This window comes from Anolis sagrei, chromosome 5 (assembly GCF_037176765.1).
Source record: "Anolis sagrei isolate rAnoSag1 chromosome 5, rAnoSag1.mat, whole genome shotgun sequence".
Classification (NCBI taxonomy): Eukaryota; Metazoa; Chordata; class Lepidosauria; order Squamata; family Dactyloidae; genus Anolis; species Anolis sagrei.
The window spans coordinates 86,513,602-86,530,173 of record NC_090025.1 but is presented as its reverse complement, the minus strand read 5'-3'; the positions used below and the strand labels follow the sequence as shown (position 1 = coordinate 86,530,173).

At 43.1% G+C, this 16,572-nt stretch overlaps 1 protein-coding gene across 15 annotated transcripts in view; it reads left to right on the top strand.

The window, feature by feature from the left end:
• The window catches only part of MAGI2 (membrane associated guanylate kinase, WW and PDZ domain containing 2), a 1,143,898-nt gene that overhangs the window by 722,486 nt on the left and 404,840 nt on the right, over positions 1-16,572 (top strand). For all 15 annotated transcript variants that reach the window (XM_067468832.1, XM_067468841.1, XM_067468833.1 and 12 more), the window contains one exon: positions 11,336-11,415. In XM_067468832.1, coding sequence (XP_067324933.1) covers positions 11,336-11,415 — 80 coding nt within the window. The remainder of the gene's footprint in view (positions 1-11,335; positions 11,416-16,572) is intronic.

Here is a 16,572-nt window from a genome sequence, read left to right as displayed (position 1 = left end):
GTTCTGCATCCTAGTCTCCAGGGAAGCAAAAAACAAGCTTGCTCCCTCCTCCCTATGGCTTCCTCTCACATATTTATACATGGCTATCACATCTCCTCCCTTCTCTTCTTCAGGCTAAACATGCCCAGCTCCTCAAGCCGCTCCTCATAGGGCTTGTTCTCCAGACCCTTGATCATTTTAGTTGCCCTCCTCTGGACACATTCCAGCTTGTCAATATCTCTCTTGAATTGTGGTGCCCAGAATTGGACACAATATTCCAGGTGTGGTCTAACCAAAGCAGAATAGAGGGGTAGCATTACTTCCCTAGATCTAGACACTATGCTCCTATTGATGCAGGCCAAAATCCCGTTGGCTTTTTTTGCCGCCACATCACATTGTTGGCTCATGTTTAACTTGTTCTCCATGAGGACTCCAAGATCCTTTTCACATGTACTGCTCTTGAGCCAGGCATTGTCCCCCATTCTGTATCTTTGCATTTCGTTTTTCCTGCCAAAGTGGAGTATCTTGCATTTGTCACTGTTGAACTTCATTTTGTTAGTTTTGGCCCATCTCTCTAATCTGTCAAGATCATTTTGAATCCTGCTCCTGTCCTCTGGAGTATTGGCTATCCCTCCCAATTTGGTGTCGTCTGCAAACTTGATGATCCTGCCTTCTAGCCCTTCATCTAAGTCATTAATAAAGATGTTGAACAGGACCGGGCCCAGGACGGAACCCTGCGGCACTCCGCTCGTTACTTCTTTCTGGGATGAAGAGGAAGCATTGGTTCAGCACTCTCTGGGTTCGTCCGTTTAACCAATTACTGATCCACCTCACCGTAGTTTTGCCTAGCCCACATTGGACTAGTTTCCTTGCCAGAAGGTCATGGGGGACCTTGTCAAAGGCCTTACTGAAATCCAGGTACGCTACATCCACGGCATTCCCCGCATCTATCCAGCTTGTAACTCTATCGAAAAAAGAGATCAGATTAGTCTGGCATGACTTGTGTCTGTGGTTCCAGCTGAGTCACAATATTAAACAACATGGAAGACAGTATTGAACCTTGTGGAACTCCACAAGACAATGGTTGTGGGGTTGAGCAGGAGTCTCCCAACAACACCTCCTGAGAACGATCCTCTAGGAAGGACTGGAGCCACTGCAGAACAGTGCCCACAAGGCCCATTCCCGCAAGGCGTCCCAGAAGGATACCGTGATTGATGGTATCGAAGGCCGTTGAGAGGTCCAGCCAAACCAACAGGGACACACTCCCCCTGTCTAGTTCCCGGCACAGATCATCCACTATGGTTAGCAGTTTTATTGGCATATCCAAGACTACATATGCAAACTGGTTTAATAATCATTCCCTTTCCCTTGGGAACTTTGGAACTGTGCATTCAGGAAGGTGAGGCTAAAGATCCTATTATTCTTAACTCCATTACCAAACTGTGGTTCCATGGATTTCAAGAATAAGGACAATGTGACACTTACAGTGTCATAAAATCCGCTACGCATGGAGCATAGATATGGCCTTTTCTTTGTATTTGGTGATTGCAGCCTTGGGGAAAATACTCTTGCTTTCAGATGAACTATTGAATCTGTTGTATGTCTCCTGATTGCCGTAGAGATATTCCTTCCAAACTAATTAGTGAATTTAGTAATCAGGCTCACAGAGATAATGTTGAGTTTTACTGACTGTTTTTCTATTGATGAGGTCAGCTGGATTCTTGGCTGACCGAACTGTAGCCAGCCAGGAAATAAAAAGTTAATGGCACTGAAATAATAATCCCTTTCTGGATTCTCTTCTTGTATCCTTACACTCAGTCCTCTCTGCCAGTAATAATTTCCCTTCAATGAATGCCTTGAATGGAGCGCCTTGAATGAGTGCATGAGTGGCACAAATGGCTTGAATGAGTGGGTGAGCAGAAGGTGACATTTAGAAAATAATTCTTGGCTTTCCTATTTCAGGACTTTGATGTAATTGAAGTTCCAGGAATGGTAAAGGTTAAATTTCAAAAAGCACAGTCTGGAAAGTAGAATGCAGGTGGGCGCTCAATGAAAGCAGGGGATTAGAGGACTGAAGTAATAGTTGCTCATATAATACTTTTCTGTGGAGTGGAATGTCTTCCCTTTCTTTCAGGCAAGGGCAGAGAAATCAGGCAGTGTCGGGAATTTGCTCATGCAGAAAAGACTGGAAACTCTTCATTTTCAACCTGAAATTTCCTCTTATTCTACTTCCACCTGGTAAAGCACAAAAACTGCACAATGAGAAATTAAGGAAGTCCACCCTTTATATTGTTTGGCACTGTAGAATATAGAATAGCTATCCAGAACATGAATGTAGAATGATTCCTGAGTGAATATTTCATTTAATTTATTTGAATCTTTATAAGTCCCTTTATAAGTTCTCATATGGCATCAAAGGGCTATAGAAGTTTCTTAAATAATTTAAAATGAATCGTAATACGGATATAAAACCTAAGTTGAAACAAGTAAGGCCTTCGACAAGGTCCCCCATGACCTTCTGGCAAGGAAACTAGTCCAATGTGGGCTAGGCAAAACTATGGTGAGGTGGATCAGTAATTGGTTAAATGGATGAACCCAGTGGGTGCTCACCGATGCTTTATCTTCGTCCTGGAAAGAAGTGATGAGTGGAGTGCCGCAGGGTCCCGCTCCTGTTCAACATCATTATTAATGACTTAGATGAAGGGTTAGAAGGCAGGATCATCAAGTTTGCAGACGACACCAAATTGGGAGAGATAGCCAATACTCCAGAGGACAGGAGCAGGATTCAAAACGATCTTGACAGATTAGAGAGATGGGCCAAAATTAACAAAATGAAGTTCAACAGTGACAAATGCAAGATACTCCACTTTGGCAGGAAAAACGAAATGCAAAGATACAGAATGGGGGATGCCTGGCTCAAGAGCAGTATGTGTGAAAAAGATCTTGGAGTCCTCATGGACAACAAGTTAAACATGAGCCAACAATGTGATGTGGCAGCAAAAAAAGCCAATGGGATTTTGGCCTGCATCAATAGGAGCATAGTGTCTAGTAGGGCTGGGCAGTTTCGTTTCGTAATTTCGTAATTTGTTAAAAAATTGTTATTTTTTTTTATAACGAAGCGATATTGAACCATTCAGGAGCATCTTAAAAACGAAACGAATTTTTCAATTCGTTTCGTAATTGCTTCGTATTCATTTCGTATTCGTTTCGAAATCGTTTTGTTATTATTTCCGCATGTCTGGGGCAAGTTTTATAGCTGTTGTTTGTTTAATCAGTGAAAAAAATTTATAAATATCACACCAACAGTCAACAACAGAGGGAGAGGGAAGCTTCAAAAGTTCCCCCTGTCCCATATGGAGGTTTTTTAGCGTATTGCGTGGTCGCGTCCGCCATTAACGAATCGTTTCGTATTTGTTTCGTATTGTTTCGTAATTTTACGAAATTTCGTAAATATCGAACTTTTTTAAAGAAAATTTCAGAATTCTTTTAAATATCGAAACGCAAAAAACCCCAAAAAACGAATCGAGTTTAGAAACAAATTTTTCCGTGGTTGCCCAGCCCTAGTGTCTAGATCTAGGGAAGTAATGCTACCCCTCTATTCTGTTTTGGTTAGACCACATCTGGAATATTGTGTCCAATTCTGGGCACCACAATTCAAGAGAGATATTGACAAGCTGGAATGTGTCCAGAGGAGAGCGACTAAAATGATAAAAGGTCTGGAGAACAAGCCCTATGAGGAGCGGCTTAAGGAGCTGAGCATGTTTAGCCTGAAGAAGAGAAGGCTGAGGGGAGATATGATAGCCATGTATAAATATGTGAGAGGAAGCCACAGGGAGGAGGGAGCAAGCTTGTTTTCTGCTTCCCTGGAGACTAGGACGCGGAACAATGGCTTCAAACTACAAGAGAGGAGATTCCATCTGAACATGAGGAAGAACTTCCTGACTGTGAGAGCCGTTCAACAGTGGAACTCTCTGCCCTCCGGGTGTGGTGGAGGCTCCTTCTTTGGAAGCTTTTAAACAGAGGCTGGATGGCCATCTGTCAGGGGTGATTTGAATGCAATATTCCTGCTTCTTGGCAGGGGGTTGGACTGGATGGCCCATGAGGTCTCTTCCAACTCTTTGATTCTATGATTCTATGGTTCTAAGTCATTTCAGACTGCAGGAATTATAAATGCAGGTACCAGTTACATGTTCATTGGGTAGACAATACATTAACCCGAGTCCAATGCTCACCTTTTTAGCTAAATTACATTGCCAAAATTTAGGTGTGCATTAGATTTGATGATGCATTAAAATCTTGCGCATAAACCCAGCTGCATGAAGAGGCCTGTAGGCTCCTAAAACCCCAAAGAGCAGACGACTCTCCGGGATGGGCCTTGGGGACATGGTTCTATCGTGGCTCCGTTCCTTCCTGGAGGGTCGTTCCCAGTTGGTGAAGCTGGGAGACACCTCCTCGGACCCCTGGCCTTTGACCTGTGGGGTCCCGCAAGGTTCTATTCTGTCTCCCATGCTTTTTAACATCTGCATGAAACCGCTGGGTGAGGTCATCCGGAGTTTTGGAGTTGGTTGCCATCTCTATGCAGGTGACATGCAACTCTACTACTCTTTTCCACCTAACTCCAAGGAAGCCCCTCGGGTGCAGGACGAGTGTCTGACCGCTGTGGTTGTCTGGATGAGGAAGAACAAGCTAAAGATCAATCCCGACAAGACAGAGGAGGGCTTTGATTATGTTTTCTTGCCCTGGTAAAGGAGTTGGACTGGATGGCCTTAAGTATTTTCTGTTGTTCATGGGAGGTCTGTGTGGTAGGTTTGTCCCAATTCTGTAGTTAGTGGGGTTCAGAATGCTCTTTGATTGTAGGTGAACTATAAATCCCAGTAACTACATATCCCAAATGTCAAGGTCTATTTTCCCCAAACTCCATCTGTGTTTATATTTGGGCATATTGAGTATTCGTGCCAAGTTTGGTCCAGATCCATCATTGTTTGAGTCCACAGTGCTCTCTAGATGTAGGAGAACTACAATTCCAAAATTCAAGGTCAATGCCCACCAAACCCTTTCAGTATTTTCTGCTGGTCATGGGAGTTCTGTGTGCCAAGTTTGGTACAATTCCATCATTGGTGGAGTTCAGAATGGTCTTTGTAGGTGAACTATAAATCCCAGCAACTTCAACTCCCAAATGACAAAATCGTAATGTTTTGAGTGATGGTCTCTCCTTGTGTAGTGAGACATTTTGTTGCCAAATTTGGTGTGATTTCGTTCATTGGTTCTTTTGTTTTTAAGGTACTCATTATGCACAGAGCATATATATATATATATATATATATATATATACACACACACACATATGCATATGCATATGCATATGCATATTGAAGTATTACAAAATCAGAAATAAATCCAAACTTCCAAAAACTTCTGGCCTCAAACATTTTGGATAAAAGATACTAAGTTTGTATATATTTTATGACACTTACACACACACCTGCATCAACAGGTGGTGATAGAAAGTTACCAGTACTTACATATTTGCTGTTGTCAAGCAGAAGTTATGTCGAGAAAGCACCATCACAGAACTTGAACAAATGTGGTCAAATGTGGTTTTCTCCTCCCAAGACGAAGAATTCATAGTAGTTGTTCTGCTTCCAACAATAGGAAGGCAGTATAGACAAAGACTTATGATCCCTCTGTGATTTTAGGACCTTCAATATCTGATATGATGAAGAGATTAAATGCCATAATCTATATAAATAAAAATGTAATGTTCGTTTGTGGTATTCACAGAACTCAAAAACCACTGGGGGAATTGACACCAAATTTGGACACAAGACACCTAACAACCCAATGTATGTTCTTCACTCAAAAAAATGATTTTGTCACTTGGGAGTTGTAGTTGCTGGGATGTATAGTTCACCTATAATCAAAGAGCATTCTGAACCCACCAACGATGGAATTGAACCAGACTTGGCACACAGTTCTCCCATGACCAACAGAAAATACTGGAAGGGTTTGGTGGGCAGTGTCCTTTGGTTTCGGAGTTGTAGTTCACCTACATTCAGAGATCACTGTGGACTCAAACAATTATTATTATTATTATTTGGTTTACTTTTACCCCGCCCTTCTCACCCCGAAGGGGACTCAGGGCGGCTTACATATCCAAGGCACAATTCGATGCCCGTAACATACAACAATAATAAAATACAATAGCACAAAATAGCAAACAACAACAATACATCATATCTATAACCAATAAAACCAATAAAACCCATAAAAATTTCATACAAACCGATACAAACCAATTGCTCCTTATTGCCGGTCAATATTCACTACCTTATAGTTCAGAGTTTCCTTCCACATTTATCAGTCCTGCCGGTCCTTATTTGTCTGGTTGTCCTTACTTAGTTGGCAGATTGCCTGAAGGTCTGGTCCCACAACCACGTCTTTACCTTCCTCCTTCCGACAGGAGTGATGTCGATGTCCTGATATCCGCTGGGAGTGAGTTCTACAGGTGAGGGGCCACCACTGAGAAGACCCTGCTCCTCGTCCCCACCAGCCTCACTTGGGAAAGCGGTGGGGTCGAGAGCAGGGCCTCCTCAGATGATCTTAGATTCCGTGGTGGGACGTAGAGGGAGATACGTTCGGACAGATACTCTGGACCGGAACCGTACAGGGTTTTGTAGGTCAAAACCAGCACCTTGAATTGGGCTCGGAACTGAACCGGCAGCCAGTGGAGCTGACACAGCAGGGGGGTGGTATGCTCTCTGTATGTCGCTCCAGTGAGCAGCCTGGCTGCCGCTCGCTGGACCAGTTGAAGTTTCCGAACCGTCTTCAAGGGCAACCCCACGTAGAGTGTGTTGCAGTAGTCTATTCGGGATGTGACAAGAGCATGGACCACTGTGGCCAGATCAGACTTCCCAAGGTACAGGTGCAGCTGGTGCACAAGTTTTAATTGTGCAAAAGCTCTCCCGGCCACAGTAAATGATGGATCTGGACCAAACTTTACACGAATACTCAATATGCCCAAATGTGAACACTGGTGGAGTTTGGGAAAAATAGAATCTTGATATTTGGGAGTTGTAGTTGCTGGGATTTATAGTTTACCTACAATCACAGAGCATTCTGAACCCCACCAAAGATAGAATTGTGCCAAACCTCCCACACAGAACCCCCATGACCACCAGAGTGGGCCACAGCAACACGTGGCAGGGGACGGCTAGTTTGTTATACAAAGGTGGTTGAATCCAAAATAAAGGTGGAAAATATATTTTGAACAGAGGCAATGATACCAGTGGGAGTTGTTAGTCATGACTAACCTGTCCTATGGACTTTCAGTGCTTCTGAGTCTAAACAAAAGTGAGCATGAATCCAGACGTCTGTACCAATCAAAGGATGTTTATTCCTTCACACACTTGTTCATTACATTTTTTAAATATAGCAAGAGGAAATTCCTTTCCCAAAATAAACAGAAAGGGTTAAAACACAAGACATTTTTCTCCCTCCCCACCGATACTGTCCCAGCACCCATGGGATGAAAATAAGTCAATAGTAGCCATGGATTTGCATTTTTATAGAGCTTCTTGATCATTTACTGTCAGCCCCACCCTTTATACAGTTGTCTTGCCTGTATTTTTAAGAACTAGTCAGCAAATGTTACATAAATAAAAAAGTTTAATAATTCAGCAATATGTAAACAGTACAAAGCAAGCAGCCTCCAAGGATATGTTTAATAAATAATGCATACATTACAAAGGATTGTCAGTATTTGTGTGAAAAATGAGGAAGGAGGTGTGTGTGCATGCTAGAAGTTATGCATCCTTTAAATTTTGTTGTTGTTCATTCATTCAGTCGCTTCCGACTCTTTGTGACCAATGAGCAGTGGGGCCCACACCAGAGCGCCCTGTCAGCCATCACCACCCCCAGCTCCTTCAGAGTCAAGCCAGTCGCTTCAAGGATCCCATCCATCCATCTTGCCCTTGGTCGGCCCCTCTTCCTTTTTCCTTCCATTTTCCCCAGCATCATTGTCTTCTCTAAGCTTTCCTTTCTTCTCATGATGTGGCCAAAGTACTTCATCTTGGCCTCTACTATCCTTCCCTCCAATGAGCAGTGGGGCTTTATTTCCTGAAGTATGGACTGGTTGGATCTTCTCGCTGTTCACTCTCAGAATTTTCCTCCAGCACCACAGTTCAAAAGCATCTATCTTCCTTCGCTCAGCCTTCCCTATGGTCCAGCTCTCACATCTGTAGGTGACTATGGAATGTGTCCAGAAGAGGGCGACTAAAATGATCAAGGGTCTGGAGAACAAGCCCTATGAGGAGCGGCTTAAGGAGCTGGGCATGTTTAGCCTGAAGAAGAGAAGGCTGAGAGGAGATATGATAAAAAGGTAAAGGTAGTCCCCTGACATTAAGTCCAGTCATGACTAACTCTGGGGTGTGGTGCTCATCTCCATTTCTAAGCCGAAGAGCCAGCGTTGTCCGTAGACACCTCCAAGGCCATGTGGCCGGCATGACTGCATGGAGCGCTGTTACCTTCCCACCGGAGCGGTACCTATTAATCTACTCATATTTGCATGTTTTCTATCACAAGTGAGACTGGCGGGGACGAGGAGCAGGGCCTTCTCAGTGGTGGCCCCCCACCTGTGGGACTCGCTCCCCGGGGAGATCAGATCAGCGACCTCCCTTCTCTCATTCAGGAAAAAGCTGAAAACTTGGATGTGGGACCAGGCTTTTGGAAACTCTGGCAGCTAAAAAGAAAGACCATAATGATGGGCAAATAATGAAGAAACCTATTGGACCTATGGAATGCGAAACATTGACCATGAGACTGTTTATTGTTGTGATATTGTTGTGCTATTGTGTGCTATTGTGCTATATATTGATGTTTTAATCTGCTAATTGTTTAATTATTGTAACTGTTTTATATTTTGTATGTATTTGGATAAGGGCATCGAATTCTGCCCTCTTTTTGTAAGCCGCCCTGAGTCCCCCCTCGGGGGTGAGAAGGGCGGGGTATAAGTAGTAGAAATAAATAAAATAAATAAATAAATTTTCGAACTGCTAGGTTGGTAGAAACTAGGGCTGACAGCGGAAGCTCACGCCACTCCCCGGAATCGAACCTGCGACCTTTCGATCAACAAGCTCAGCAGCTCAGTGCTTTAACCCACTGCGCCACCGGGGAGATATGATAGCCATGTATAAATATGTGAGAGGAAGCCACAGAGAGGAGGGAGCAAGCTTGTTTTCTGCTTCCCTGGAGACTAGGACGCGGAACAATGGCTTCAAACTACAAGAGAGGAGATTCCATCTGAACATGAGGAAGAACTTCCTGACTGTGAGAGCCATTCAGCAGTGGAACTCTCTGCCCCGGAGCAAGCCCGTAGCCAGGATTTCATTTCAGGGGTGTGTGAATTTTTTTCAGGGGGGGGGGGGTTTCAGGGGGGGCTGAGTTTCGGGGGGGGGGCTGAGTCTACCCTAGCAAACCTTTTGTATCATTACCCCAATACCCCCATGCATATGGGATATATCGAGTATGGTGATTAGATCATGATATGAATAAACATAACAGTTTAAGTAATGCACCAGTAAGGCCTTTTCGCAAACCACCATGAGAATTTGGGGGGGGGGGGGCTTGGGGGCTTCAGCTACATGCCTGCCCTGGAGTGTGATGGAGGCTCCTTTTTTGGAAGCTTTTAAACAGAGGCTGGATGGCCATCTGTCAGGGGTGATTTGAATGCAATATTCCTGCTTCTTGGCAGAGGGTTGGACTGGATGGCCCATGAGGTCTCTTCCAACTCTTTGATTCTATGATTCTATGATTCTGAGCAGTCTTCAAAGGCAACCCCACGTAGAGTGCGTTGCAGTAGTCTATCCTAGATGTAACAAGAGCATGGACCACCGAGGCCAAGTCTGACTTCCCATGTATATGAACTAAATAAAATAAATATTTCAAAAGAACAAATGGATAAAACAATTTCTTGAGTATTCCTTGTCTAAGAAAACCCTATGAAATTCCTGGGGTCACCAAAAGTTTGCAGGCTTTAAGGTACATACATAAGCTGGTTTGACTCAATAGCTGGCCTGCATCAATAGGAGCATAGTGTCTAGATCTAAGGAAGTAATGCTACCCCTCTATTCTGCTTTGGTTAGACCACACCTGGAATATTGTGTCCAATTCTGGGCGCCACAATTCAAGAGAGATATTGACAAGCTGGAATGTGTCCACAGGAGGGCGACTAAAATGATCAAGGGTCTGGAGAACAAGCCCTATGAGGAGCGGCTTAGGGAACTGGGCATGTTTAGCCTGAAGAAGAGAAGGCTGAGAGGAGATATGATAGCCATGTATAAATATGTGAGAGGAAGCCACAGGGAGGAGGGAGCAAGCTTGTTTTCTGCTTCCTTGGAGACTAGGATGCGGAACAATGGCTTCAAACTACAAGAGAGGAGATTCCATCTGAACATTAGGAAGAACTTCCTGACTGTGAGAGCTGTTCAGCAGTGGAACTCTCTGCCCCGGAGTGTGGTGGAGGCTCCTTCTTTGGAAGCTTTTAAACAGAGGCTGGATGGCCATCTGTCAGGGGTGATTTGAATGCAATATGCCTGCTTCTTGGCAGGGGGTTGGACTGGATGGCCCATGAGGTCTCTTCCAACTCTTTGATTCTATGATTCTATGATTCTATGACTCCAATGCCAGGAGAAAGATGAGAAATTAATTGAATTTATCTGAGGCGTGATTATTCTGGTGTCCTATTGCTGATTCATGGGTGAGAAGGGCTATCCTTGCCTCGGTAGATTGGGTCCTGCTTCTGTAAAATATACTTTTATCATGGGAGCTGATTAGATATGGAAGCGATAACAGTCGGTTAATCAAAGTGTCATTAATCATCCTGTTAGAAAACTGACTATGCAAAGGCATGGTGAAATTTGCATTTCTTTCTGCCAGGCTGGTTGTTCGGAAATGTGTGTGTGTGCATGTGTTAGGATTAAAATAAATTCTATACCTAAGCTCCAAGAAAAGGGTATAGAACGCTGGAGGCTGCACCCTCTTTCAGTTGGGAACGCTGTAAATTCCTTTTGCCCTGGATGAGCTCTGCATTTTCAATGAGGTTAACTTGGCAACATTCAAGTTGATTTTAATAAAAATAGCAGCTTTGAGGACAAGGAACAGAGGCTGCCAAATTTAGAGGCTGCCTTACTCAATTACTCTTACACCTCCTTCAGGTCTACTTGGAATCCGTAAGCAAATTAAGTATATGAATTGCGATTTTGTCACCCTAAAATCTCGCCTCCCTCTTCTACGGCATCGGAAGGAATAACTTGATTCCATTCGGTATGTGTCTGATCAGGGTAATCTCTTTCCTTTTCAGCCATAACACAAAGACAACATCATGGCTGGATCCACGACTTGCGAAAAAGGCTAAACCCCCTGAAGAGTGCAAAGAAAATGGTAGGCAATTTAGTTTTCATTACGACTGCTAACATTTTTTCCAAAAAAAAATTGAGTTTTATCTGTTGTACGTATGAAATATTTAAGGAACGAGGTGAAAGGATGATTTCATTGTAGCTGTTGTTATGTGTCTTAGTTCTTGACCTAGGATATTTTTTTCTGCTCCTTTGTGTGTGATATCTGCTCTCGCGATGATATTCAAAGCTGAGAATAACAAGTGTGTGTCCAGGGCGGGGGAGGCACGATAGGGTGGGGGTTGTTGGTAGCATATTTGACTCTTGGGCTCCCCTTTCCTCCCATCCTGCTCTGCCGAGTGTGCTGATATTCTGAGCTTGTCAGTCTCTGCTACACAGTGCCCAAGGTGATTGTTACGGAGCCAGAGAATGAATATTATGATGTGATTTGTGTTGTAGAAAGAGCAGTTCGATGCTGTTAAAGTAGTAGACAGTTAAGATTAAACCAAGATCTTGAGGGGATGGAGGAAAGAAGTGGTGGGGAAATGTCAAGACAGTTGCTTTTTCAGTCAAAAATATTATTTATTTTTTTCATACTAGAATCAAATATAACTCTGAATGATAATTTGACCATCATCTTTCAGACTGATTTTGTAGGGGCAATGAAACCAAAATATTTCCCAAAAGGCAGAAGCCCCCCTTTCCAATAGGGAGGGCAAGGATGGACACCACAAAAGTTGAATCCTTTAAACTGCAAAAAACTATTTATTATTGCGTGGCCATAGCAATAACGACAAACAAGCATACAGGGATGCAATCAAAGGGTTTGTCGCAACCCCCAATGGGGCTGCAGAGCATTTATAGTAAATGGAATATACATTTTCATTGGTTCCCAAAGACAAATCATTTCATTGGTCTAAGCTAGCTAAACAGTTGTTCATTAGTTGTTTATGATTTTGATTGACATTATAGCACACGTGGGATCCTAACAATGGCACAACTATAACATAACTATAGTCCATTGTTCTCTGACCATGACTGTATCTTATCTGTTAGTCTGTTGCAAACATGGCTTCAGAGCGACTGGGAAACTTGGGGGTTCTAACTAGCCAACAGCTAGCTGGTTTTGTCCGGATATGTTGTTAACCTTGAATAGTAACTTCTTCTTTGGAGCACTGATTTCTCAAACAATTAGCATTTTCTGTGAACATAGGCCTACTGCAAAAATAGGCCAATATGGCAGTAAATCATGACATATGGGCATTGGGGAAATATCTGAAAATTCCCTTTTTAAAACCACATCTCCTCCAATTTAATACATGTAATAAGTGTATTTGTTAGTACTCTGATAGTCATACATTGTACTACATATAAAGTGTGCAGAGCTCTATGTCTTGATAAGCAATGATTTTTAGCCAGTGTAAGAAATGCATTTTTGTTCGCCAAGGCATTTTCACAACTATAAACTTCTGTTGATACCCCACCCCCCCCACCCCAGCTGTCATACCCTGGATGGCGAGGCGCTACGCCCGTCATCATTGGTAAAGAGTCTGGGAGTCCTTTTGGACCCTCTGCTGACGACGGAGGCCCAGGTCTCCGCCGTTAGCAGAACCGCCTTTTTTCATCTGCGGCAGGCTAGACGGCTGGCCCCCTACCTGTCCAGGGACAACCTAGCTACGGTGATCCAGGCCACAGTCATCTCAAGACTGGACTACTGTAACGCCCTCTACATTGGCCTTCCTCTGTCGGTGATCCAGAAGTTCAAGTTGGTGCAAAATGCAGCTGCTCGGCTTCTTATTTATTTATTTAGTTTTATATACCGGTCTTCTCACCTCGAACGAGGGACTCAGACCGGTTCACAACAAGTGTTCAAATACAATAATATAAAAAAACAACACAGTGCATCATCATTACAGATTAAATTATAAGTACAGTAAAAACATCATCATCACATTACCCAAGCCAAGTCATCAGTACAGTTCTTGCGGGATTTCTTGCGGGAATTCCGATGAGATGCCACATAACACCAATCTTACTGCAGCTGCATTGGTTACCAATTGAGCACCGGATCACTTTCAAAGTGATGGTACTCACCTTTAAGGACATGCATGTTCTGGGGCCGATGTACCTGAGGGACCGTCTCACCCCCTACCAACCCCAGAGATCCCTCCATTTCGAAGACCAAGATTTGTTGGAAATTCCCAGTGTCAAGACCTTGTATCTAACAGCAACCAGATGCAGAGCCTTTACAGCAGTGGCACCATCACTCTGGAATACTCTGCCACCTGAAGTCCATGCCTTGTGGGACTTATCAGCTTTCCGCAGGGCATGTAAGACATATATGTTGCGACAGGCCTTTGATATTTGATATTATTGTTTTTAAATTGTTTTTAAATTGTTGTTCGATTTTAGCCTGTTCTTGTAAGCCACTCCCAGTGGCGGCATATAAGTTCGAATAATAAATAAATAAAATAAATATATGGTCCTATTTAGGGTGCAGTGAATAGCAGTGCTGTTTCAGAGCAGTCCTTACTTTGCCACAAAGCAGATGGTCTACCAGCTATTTATTTGTCGTGTCAAGAGCAAACCAAACAGTTGTATTGCATTAAAAAACAACAATCAAACAAAACACAAATTTTGCAGACTTGATATTCTATAAATGTCCTTTAACCAGTATCTGGCCACTTGGAGTGCCTCTGGTGTTGCTGCAAGAAGGTCCTCCATTGTGTATGTGGCAGGGCTCAAGTTGCATTGCAGTCGATGGTCTGTGGTTTGCTCTTCTCCACGCTCGCATGTCATGGATTCCACTTTGTAGCCCCATTTCTTAAAGTTGGCTCTGCATCTCGTGGTGACAGAGCGCAGCCTGTTCAGCGCCTTCCAAGTCGCCCAGTTTTCTGTGTGCCCAGGAGGGAGTCTCTCATTTGCTACCAGACATTGATTGAGGTTCTGGGTTTGAGCCTGCCACTTTTGGACTCTCGCTTGCTGAGGTGTTCCAGGGAGTGTCTCTGTGGATCTTAGAAAACTATTTCTTGATTGAAATCATTGGCTTGCTGGCTGATACCCAAACATGGGATGAGTCGGAGATGTCACTGCCTTGGTCCTTTCAGTATTGGTTGCTACTCCCCAGCGGATGTCAGGTGGTGCAATACTGGCTAAACAGTGTAATTTCTCCAGTGGTGTAGGGCGCAGACACCCCGTGATAATGCAGCATGTTTCATTAGGAGCCACATCTACTGTTTTAGGACGGTGAGATGTGTTCCATGCTGGGCATGTTGTTTTCAGTAAACTCATTTTAGTTATCTTGCCTAAAGTGCCTCTGTGTATTAACTCATCTTGCCTAAAATGCCTCTGTGTGTTAAGGGACTTAATCTTAACAGAAGGTATACAGATAGCCCCCCAAGTAAAGCCAGACACTATAGTTTTTTCCAAAGGCTCAGGCATGCCATTACACTTGGCTCTTCATTAAAGTTTTTGAGTCTGGGTGATAGTACCTAACCTGCTTCAATAAAATAGTTTTAACTTGTTTTAAATAATCTCAAATTGTTTTAAACTTTTTAAATGTTTTAAATTGTTAGATGAATTTAGATGCTATCTGCCCTCTATCCTAGGATCTTTATACTGGGAAGAATATGTATGTCTATATTGGTCCTCCAATATAGACATACATAATAATGTACATAATAATACATAATAATGTGATGTTATTTTGTTTTTTGTGATTTACAGTAATACTATCTGGCTTGCCAACAAGATCTCCTCACCAAAGAGTACAAGTTTAAGTAAAAGATTTGGAGACATATCCATTGAGCAGTAAATGTTTCTGCAACCTGTTTTATGTGCTTTCACATATAATGTCCTATGATCAAGAAACAGCAAATAGGATTTTAGCAACTTTATACAGCCTTAGTTTCTTCATAGAATCATAGAATCAAAGAGTTGGAAGAGTTGGAAGAGACCTCGTGGGCCATCCAGTCCAACCTCCTGCCAAGAAGCAGGAAAATTGCATTCAAATCACCCCTGACAGATGGCCATCCAGCCTCTGTTTAAAAGCTTCCAAAGAAGGAGCCTCCACCACACTCCGGGGCAGAGAGTTCCACTGCTGAACGGCTCTCACAGTCAGGAAGTTCTTCCTCATGTACAGATGAAATCTCCTTTCTTATAGTTTGAAGCGGTTGTTCCGCGTCCTAGACTCCAGGGAAGCAGAAAACAAGCTCGCTCCCTCCTCCCTGTGGCTTCCTCTCACATATTTATACATGGCTATATCTCCTCTCGGCCTTCTCTTCTTCAGGCTAAACATGCCCAGCTCTTTAAGCCGCTCATCATAGGGGTTGTTCTCCAGACCCTCCTCTGGACACATTCCAGCTTCAAAGTGTACCATGCTGTGAAGTTACGTTAATTTTAGCGTACCATATTTTAGTTTGTTCTGTGCATTACTTTACCAAGGACTGTTGTCTTTTCCAATTACTATCATCATCATGATATGTCTACAGTATGACAGTCTCAATTTCATAATCTTTGCTTCTAGTAAGACTTCAGGCTTGAATTTCTCTAAGACCTATTTATTTGTCTTTTTAGCAGTCCATGGTATCTGTGCAACTCTCCTCCAGCATCATATTTCAAATGAACTGATTTTCTTCCTATCAGCATTCTTCATTGTCCAGCTTTCACAACAATTTATAGAAATTGGAAATAGTATGTCCTGGATGATTCTGACTTTGGAATATAGTGGAATGTTTTTAAACTTGAGGATTAGTTCTTATTTTTAGGGAGCATCTATAGCAACCCACTAAACCAAGGAGAGGTTCTGCAATTTCCCCTACGCACACAGAAAAATCCACTCCATTAAGAAGGGGCCTTCAATCCTTGGGATTTTCAGAGTTAGAGTGGGAGAAGCTGTCATGGGAAGAAAGTGACACTTTCACCAAACACTTCATTCATGTTGTTGTTGTTTATTCGTTCAGTTGCTTCCAACTCTTTGTAACCTCATGGACCATCCCACACCAGAGCTCCTCCCCCAGCTCCTTCAGAGTCAAGCCAGTGACTTCAAGGATGCCATCCATTCATCTTGTCCTTGGTTGGCCCCTCTTACTTATTCCTTCCATTTTCCCCAGCATCATTGTCTACTCTAAGCTTTCCTTTCTTCTCATGATGTGGCCAAAGTACTTCATCTTTGCCTCCAATGAGCAGTTGGGCTTTATTTCCT